Source organism: Alexandromys fortis, unplaced genomic scaffold (genome assembly GCF_014885135.2).
Source record: "Alexandromys fortis isolate MF-2015 unplaced genomic scaffold, M_Fortis_MF-2015_v1.1 scaffold_20, whole genome shotgun sequence".
Taxonomy (NCBI): domain Eukaryota; kingdom Metazoa; phylum Chordata; class Mammalia; order Rodentia; family Cricetidae; genus Alexandromys; species Alexandromys fortis.
The window spans coordinates 17,933,083-17,941,548 of record NW_026067903.1 but is presented as its reverse complement, the minus strand read 5'-3'; the positions used below and the strand labels follow the sequence as shown (position 1 = coordinate 17,941,548).

The 8,466-nt window shown below is 43.5% G+C and overlaps 1 protein-coding gene across 1 annotated transcript in view; it reads right to left on the bottom strand.

The window, feature by feature from the left end:
• The window catches only part of LOC126496940 (glutathione S-transferase A6), a 38,368-nt gene extending 33,199 nt beyond the window's left edge, over nt 1–5,169 (bottom strand). The window contains exons 1-2 of the mRNA XM_050134654.1: nt 5,020–5,169; nt 2,290–2,397 (exon numbers count right to left, since the gene is read on the bottom strand). Of these exons, the coding sequence (XP_049990611.1) occupies nt 2,290–2,376 (87 nt within the window). The 5' untranslated portion in view covers nt 2,377–2,397; nt 5,020–5,169. The remainder of the gene's footprint in view (nt 1–2,289; nt 2,398–5,019) is intronic.
• Nucleotides 5,170–8,466: the final 3,297 nt, after the last annotated feature.

Sequence of the window (8,466 nt, the reverse complement as noted above, 5' to 3'; positions counted from 1 at the left end):
CCTGCAGAGGCTGAACCGTAAGGCAGACATCTGAGTGGTGGGAAAGCAGATTCCTCATGGAAAGAACACAGGGTGGACAGGCACTCCATCTATACATATGAAGTGCTTTCTCTGGAACCAAAAAGGATCAAGCTGAAGTCCCAGGCATGCCAGGGCCAAGGGTGAAGTGCAATCTTCAGGGTTAGGGAAACAAGGCTCCAGGAGGCTGGGGAAGCACCGCAAGTCTCTCTCTCAGGACACTGCCTCAACCCTGAGTCATTCTTCCGAGCTTCTGTTCAAGGACCAAATCTGAGTCTGCAATTTCCACTCAAGGAAATCCCTCCCAGATAGCAGCCATCTGACTGAGAAGTGTTTTACTCAGTGATGCCTCTGGAGGGCAGCACTCAACAGGGCCATACAGAAAAGAACCAACACCTCTTAAAAATTTCGTCCGTTTGCTTTTAAAACTGTGAAATGCTTGATTGTTCTAGATGGTCCACCATTCATTTAATTCTTCCCTTTAAGATTACACATGGTAATGTATGCCTGTATTCAGGAACCCAAAATGGGAAAATTGCTGGAATTCGAGGTCAGCCCAATCTGCACAGTGAGTGAGAGCCATTAAACAAAACCCTCTCACAAACAATGGGCCACCTTTTATTTTTTAATTCTTTGCAGTCCCACAGATACTTAGGATGCTGAATGGTGGAGCCAACTAACTGTCTTCCTCACTGTGCATCCTCATGACTTAAAAGAACCTGGCACTTACTAGGTGCACAAGAAAATAATGTTAGAGGGTAGTGGTGGCTCAGGTCTTTAAGTACTTGGGAGACAGAAGCAGGTGGGTATCTGTGAGTTTAAGACTAGCTTGGTGTACGGAACTAGTTCTAGGACAGCTAGGGCTGTTACCCAGAGAAATTCTGTCTCGATAAACCAAAAAACAAAAATACAAACAAATGAAAAACAAAGAAGAGAATGTCTATACAGGTACACATGTTCCCCGACCCTGAAGAAGCAAGAAGAAGCAGTCTATTGCTGTCTACTCCTGCCTGCTTCTCAACTCGGGTTTGCATTTTCACTTTACTTTCATTTGTTAAAATTTGACACATTAATTCTTTTGCTATAGAGTGATAATAACTACAATTAGTGTTGTTCCTTGGGACCCTTCTCTTAGTTCTTAGGGTGCCCTGAGCAGTTCTCTCAAAATACACAGTCCAAACATCAGATACAATGTATTTTGTCTCTACTTCAATGTGTTCTCTACTGTGCAAGAACTCTTTCAGGGGAGAAACCTCCCACAAAGACATGATCACATCTGAAACAATAATTACTCAAATATTCAATATTCATAATTCTAATTCATATATATATATGCCATGAAATACTTCTTGTTTGTTGGTGAATGTTATTTTAAGCTGTGACTTCTGTTTATGCTGCATTTGTTTAACTCTGTGAAGCTGTGATTCTTTGCCCATCTAAAACACCTGATGGTCCTAATAAGGATCTGATTGGCCAACAGAGAGGCAGGAGCAAGACAGGTAGGGCGGGCAGGCAGAGATGATAAAGAGAAGGAGAAATGAGGAAGGGAGGGAGCAAGGAAGAAGAAAAGAAGGACAGGACATCAGGGGCCAGTCATTCAGCCAGAAATGGAGTAGGAAGGAAAGAAAAGGTATAAAGGAACAGAGAAAGATAAAAGTCCCAAGGCCAAAAATAGGATGACTTAAGAAAAGCTAGAAAGATACAAGCCAAGCTGAGGCCAGGCATTCCTAACTAAGAATAAGACTCTGTGTGTGATTTATTTGGGAGCTCAGTGGTTGGCCCCCAAAATGTCTAGAGTCCAAAAGAGTAAAATACCAACAAAGAACACTTTTTTATTTTTATTTCTTATTTTAAACGTTATTATACAAAAAATTATAAATAAAAGAAAATCACATGCCTGTGCAGTTAGGGTTTTCTTTCCCACTCTGTCTCCATGCAAACGTGGTATACATGTTTTGACTAAGGCCTTGGAGTTGTTGACTGTCTGTGCTGTGTTAAGAAAACAGTCTCAAGGTTTGTAATGTTATATCTGTTCATGTGTGTCTTTAAAACTGATAATCCTAATTTAAGGTACGAGTATGTGTTTATTCTGCAGGGTCACATTCTAGAGCATGGCCTACACTGAACTTGCAATCCTCCTGCCTAGACTGCTGGGGTTAAAGGTATGCCTTAATCCCAGGGCACAGTTCTTAGGCATCGTGCAACAGGAAATATCTTAGGAAAACATCCAACACAATCAGTTTTAGTTCCATCTGAGAATGCAAACCTTACCTCTACTCCAGCTGCAGCCAAGAGCCACCGGATAGACTCCATTCTACCCCGGGACTCATCATAATGGAACACAGGCTTTCCCGCCATGGTAGTAGCTCCTCGGAGTCACTAAGTACAAATAAATGAACGAATGAATTAATGTACAGAAGCTAAATGTACCTTGAAATTATGGTTAATAATAAAAAAGTACAGAAAAACTGTATTGTTGAAGAAGAAAAATTAGTACAGAAGAAGAATTATCTATTTGTTCTCCTAAAGTCTTCTAGGAATCCCAGTCAGACTTTTGATCCAAATTTTCACCCTCCAAGGACTACCATCTTGAAATTGCACCAAACTACTCCCAAGCCCACACTTGGAGGACATAAACAGAGCAGCCTCAAGCCCACATTTGCGGAGCCTGGGATCTAGCAAGCCTTGAAACCTGGAGACATCACTGACGAGGGGAAGGGGACAGAACAAGGTCTCTCCCTAGTCTTTTGGCTCCTGTGAAGCTTTGTTCAGAAGGTCTAACTCAACTTCACTCTGGCTGGAGCCAAAGGCTAACTCTTCCCACTGTGGGAGGGGATTCTTTTTCCACCGCAGCTAGATTTCCCACGTCTACACTGAGTTTTACTTCACAACCTAGAAGAAGGGCAGTTCCTACGGTAGCTTTATATTGAGGTTAACATGACTGGTTTGTCTAGTGTCTGGTGAGGAACGGGCAGCTTGTCATTTCCATCCTCGTTCAATTACTAGAAGAGACACTTGATGGTGGAGAGTCTTCTGTTCTGTGTTAATTTCATTGGTTAAATAAAGAGACTGCATTGGCCCTTTAATAGGACAGAAAATTAGGTAGGCAGAGTAGACTAAACAGAATTCTGGGAGAAAGAAAGCCCAGTCAGGCAGTTGCCATGATTCTCCGACCCCAGACGTACGTAGACTAGATTCCTTCCTGGTAAGACACCATCGAGTGGTGCTACACAGATTATTAAAAATGGGTTAATCGAGATGTGAAAATTAGCCAATAAGAGGCTACAGATAACAGGCCAGGCAGTGTTTAAAAGAACACAGTTTTCGTGTAATTATTTCAGGGCATATGCTAACCAGGTGGCTGTGAGCTGGGCGGAATGCAGCTCACAGCTCCTACTACAGACACTGGCATCTCTACAGATAAAATGATGCGGAAAACTTGACATTCACACACTATTCATTTGACACTAACATCTTGGAATTTCCCTGCATACATAGTTTGCAAGTAGCATTCACGTTTTAAAATCATAGGAAATCTCAAGAGTGTGTCTTGTATGTTAAAGGTGAAAAATCTGGGTTCCATTCATGTTGCACAAGGCACCTATGGCTGGGGGGGATGAAAGAAGCACCCCTCATTGGTAGTAGCCATAGTGGTTCATGCCATCACCTACACAATGAGACAGGTGTTCCACAAAACACCTCCAGCTCCAGCTTGGAGGGATCTAATGCCTTCTTCTAGGCTCCCACCCACAGTCACAGGCACGCTCACACACAAATAAATACAACAAACCCTTTAAAGACGAATCTAAACTGCACATGCAGAGGGCAGCGATTGTTGTGAAATGCTATGCTCTATGTGTTCTCATAATGAGACTAGGAGACGTGATTAAGATAAAGGTTAAGGTTTAGAGAAAACGGCCACCCAGATCCGGAATTTCCTAAGCCATTAAGCAAGCAAGGGATCAAAACTTTGTTTATTTAAATTCTCCTAAACCCTAGGAGCTCCAAACTTTGCCAAACCCCAATAGCAAAAGAAACAAAGTATCTCCCACAACAGAGAAAATCCCACGGTTAGGTGAAAATTTTCCCATGCTTAAAAGCCTTCAAAGCAGGAAAAAAAAAAAAAAAAAAAAAAAGAAAGACCAGCGAGCCGAGAGGCATGCATCGCTGTCTTCGGAGCATAACACGGAAGTGGCTCTCATGAAGTCACAACTGCTGTGCTCCAGCGAAGGTCCTGCCCAGGACTAATTCTGCCAAGTGTCCTAACTGGGAGGGGCTCAAGGAGGGGAGGCCACCTACTAGGGGCTTTCTGCTTAAACCCAGTAGATCACTCACCAAACCAAAACAAAAAGATATAAAAGCGGGATAGGAAAGTGGGGCCGGGGGGCCGAGGGGGGGGGGGAGAATGGATGCGCATGACCAGGCCGGGTTACAAATACGCATATGAAATTATCGAAGATTAAATTAAACATTTTTTAATTTTAAGGGCCCAAGTATTACCGCGGGCCCTGTCCTCGTCCCTCCCCCTCTGTCAGTAGGAAAAGAGACAGCAGCTCCAGGAATGCAGGGTAAAAAGCAAGAAGAGAACAAGGCCGGTTGCCTCAGGAGATGCAAGCAGAGGTCTGTAACTTGGCGGCCAGTGTTTTCCTCTGGCATCCTCTATGTTGCCCAAGTGTAGGAACAAGGCTTCAGTCCACCGTGCCTAGCTACATCTTGTGAGGGAGTCACAGAAATGTAAGGGCCGGTAATAAGGCTAATAAAATTTCTCAGACTATTAGACTCCCATTTCCTCATTTTCTATAATCTTCTTTTTTAACATTTCTGGAAATCTGTTGTCAAGCAAACGGGATGAAGGACTTTTTGCCTTTCTAGGCACGTGCACAAGAAAGCACGGCGTGAGTGTAAACCGCTCCTTCCCTTATGAAGGACGTGAAGCTAAAGTAGTTTTCTTAGCAGCTAAAAGGCAGGACCTGTAGGAAAAACGATTCTGTCAGTACTTACCTCACTGGAAAATTCTCTGCTCCTAAAGCGGGAAAGAGACCCAAGTGCTTTATTTTATACCTTAGTGGGAGTTCTTCTGAGAGAAGCAGGAAAAGTCCCATTAGGGAGAAGCCACACCCACAATGTTCAAGGCTGGAGGGGGGGTGGCCCTTGGTCTCTGTTTGCAGTTAGAAAGAAAAATTGCTAAGTCATTCTAACTCTGCAAAAATAAAGGGTTAATATTTTACTCTTCAAGGTTGACCACTAAATACTATAGATAATCTCAGCTACGTTTAAGCTGCCTCTGGGTGGCAACTGGCCTTGGGAACAAAGGCAGATACAAAATTTCCACTCTGAAATTAGCTCCTTAAATCAAGAAGTCACAGACACAAAAGCAGGTTTGTTCCAGGGTCGGATGGATTCTCAAGTGACACTGGCTTGGTTTGGAAACCCGTGTCAGCCGCCAACATTAATGAGAACTGAGGGTTTTGTTAGAAAGGATGTTAACACAGCTGCTTCTCGTTCTTAGGAGAAAGATAAGCAGGAACCGGACAACTCCAGGTGGATGTGTGTTTACTAAGCCTATGCCAGAATCCAGCTCAAGGCAACAGGGACTATGATAGGTCTGCAACTAGGCAGTTCTGTCGGCTTGTGCAAGTCACTGGTAGTGATTTTTGTGTAGCAATTCACCCCATGTATAAAAACCTTTAGAAAGTGGTTTTGCTCTTCTTTCCATCATCCTGCATTTATTTTCACTTTGATAGTATCATCTCAGTAGTTACCATTTCCTGACACTTGGAGGAAATCACACTGTCCCAGGAGGATTCATTCCCGAGGATTCACGTCCCAGAGAGTAGTGAGAGGTACGAGGTTCCTGGAGGCTGCAGAACATAAGGCTTTAGGATACATTGGTGATAGATAGATAGATAGATAGAAAGAACATACATACATAGGTAGATAGATAATAGATAGGTAGACAGACAGACAGATAGATGTGAGTCAGACTCGGGGCTAAAAAAGACTTGTTTGAATAAATCAGTCCACAGAGGGATGCTTGGTGGTTTCCATGGTGCAAATATGCTCTTTCTGCTAGGTTGGAGGGAGTCCTCAATGAGAAATTATTTGTAATGAAGAAAGTCACTGTCTCACTAAAGAATCCATTTTTTCTTGTTGAGTATTTAATCCAGCTACTTGAGCATGTTAAGCACATATTCTAAGCATTTCCAGATTAAGAGCATACATGCATACCGTCCCCTCAGGTGTATGTGTGCATGGTGTCACCCCCCCACACACACACACATCTACAGACTTTAGCAGAATAAACTCTTGATAATATGTAAGAGTTTCCTTACATATAGTTTAAGAGTCTTGGGTGGAGTCGGGGTGATGGGAACTCTGTTGGTATTTGGCCAGGATTTAAGTTGGAAAAAGGTAACTTCCCCCAGCCCACAGACATAAATAAGCCTTACATTGGAAAAAGAAGGCATGAAGAGGTTTGACCATTGTTATCAGGGGATGCGGGGTCTCGTTTTTCTGGGTCTTAGACTCATAGTTAAAAGAATTCTAAAACCGAGGGTCTATACGATGACTCAGCAGGTAAGTGCTCCTGATGCCACGCCTGATAGCTTGAATTTGATCTTAGAGACTTAGAATCTAGAAGAAGAGAACTGACTCAGAGGGTCCTTGTGAAGAGTCCAAGAATAAGAAAATAAAAATATAGATTCCAAAAATAAGAATGTAGAGGAGAATGAGAACAGACTGTCAGCAGCTTTCTCAGCAGATCAAGGATCATTCATTCACAGTGAGCTATTTCCTCAGATGTTTGGGAAGCTTAGGTCATTTTACAACTGGCTGTTTAATTTACAAGGCCAGAGCTCCTCCCTACAAATTGAGAGTGATGTCCTGGCCATCCCCGATAAGCGACAGATGTGAACTGAGTTAACCATTAGGAGACAGAGATACGTGACCTTTGGGTTAGACACTGTCTCCGTTATGGACAACTGGCGCCACCAGAGGAGAGGCATGGGACTCCAGTTTACACCTGGAGGTACCAGGAGACAGTGGACAAATACAATGGTTTAATTGATGAGCTCTGATAAGTGGAGGTTGTAAAGGACAACAGTCAGTATCTGAGTTTTACCTTGAGATAAAGTCAAAAGCTTTCTGCTATCTTCTATGCTCTCAGCCTAAGAACCAGTTAATCCTCATTTATTAACCTTCTAGTCCCTTTCTGACAAATTGCTAAATGAAAGACCCCCTCCACCCCGTACCCATGTGCCCTGCTAGAATTGACTAAACATAGCTGAGCTGCAGATGGAAAAGTCCCAAAGTTCAGCTGGCACCAGGACAGGATATCTGTGGGTTGCATCTGGTCATGAGAAAGCATACAGCCCCCTAGGATACCTTATCAAAACTGTCGAATTGCTGTTGCTACACTTCCCCATGCTATCCCCAGGATGACCTAAGCCCGCCATTTAAAGAACCAATGAAATTGCTGTTGCTAGGCTCCCCCATTATGTAACCTGTAAAATCCTATAAATGATGGAGAGCTTGCTCGGGGTGTGCACAGCTAGCGGGAGCTGCTGTGTCGCTCACAAGCACTTGTGATCAATAAAGAAGCCTCTTGCTTATTGCATCTGCTGGCCTGGTTTATTGAGGCTGGGGGTATCTCCAAGTGCCCTTGAAACCGAGGGTCTTTCACTTGGACCACCACACACCAGCCTACCCCTCCATCACAACAATAAATAAATGAATAGCTGAAACAGTGCTTAAAAATAGACTCAGAAGGAAACTGGAGTTTGAGAAAAACAACAGGACAGGCAATCAGAACGCTCAGAAGCTGCAAGAGGAGGGAGAGGAAAGAAGTCATGCTTTCAGAGTTAGAGGTCAGGGAGGTAGACTGGCTCAGAAGGCAGGTCTACAAGCATCTGTGGTGTGAGTTAGGTATATGACTCTCTCCTCAGAAACAAAGAGAAATTGCCCAGTGTCAGGGAAAGCAGTCATAGGTCTTGGGCCAGTATTCGAAAGGAGAGCTAGAAACTGAAAAGTCAAAGGTGCCCTGTGAGTTCAGGTGTTGCATTCTGAGTAAAGTTGCCTAATAATGATAGTCAAATAAGCAACAGATGCTGTTTTGGGGGATTTTGTTGTTGTTTTGTTTTGTTTTTGTTTGAGAAAGGGCTCATTTTGGCTTGCAGTTTGATGAGACACAGCCTACCACAGAAAGTCCTAGGGGCAGGTGTCTTCATGGTGGCAGAAATGCGCAGGTGGAACTCTACTTCCTCCCCTTGTAGAAGAGCAAGAAGCAGAGACAGGCTGTAAGAAGCTCAACGCGGGACTCCAGTGGCCCCTTTCTCTACTGAGGTTCCTCCTTCTCAGTGTCCTATGCCTTTCTAAAACAGCACCATCAGCAGAGGACCAGATGGGCCTATTGGGAAGCTTTAATGCTAGTAATACTGTTCCAGTATTTCT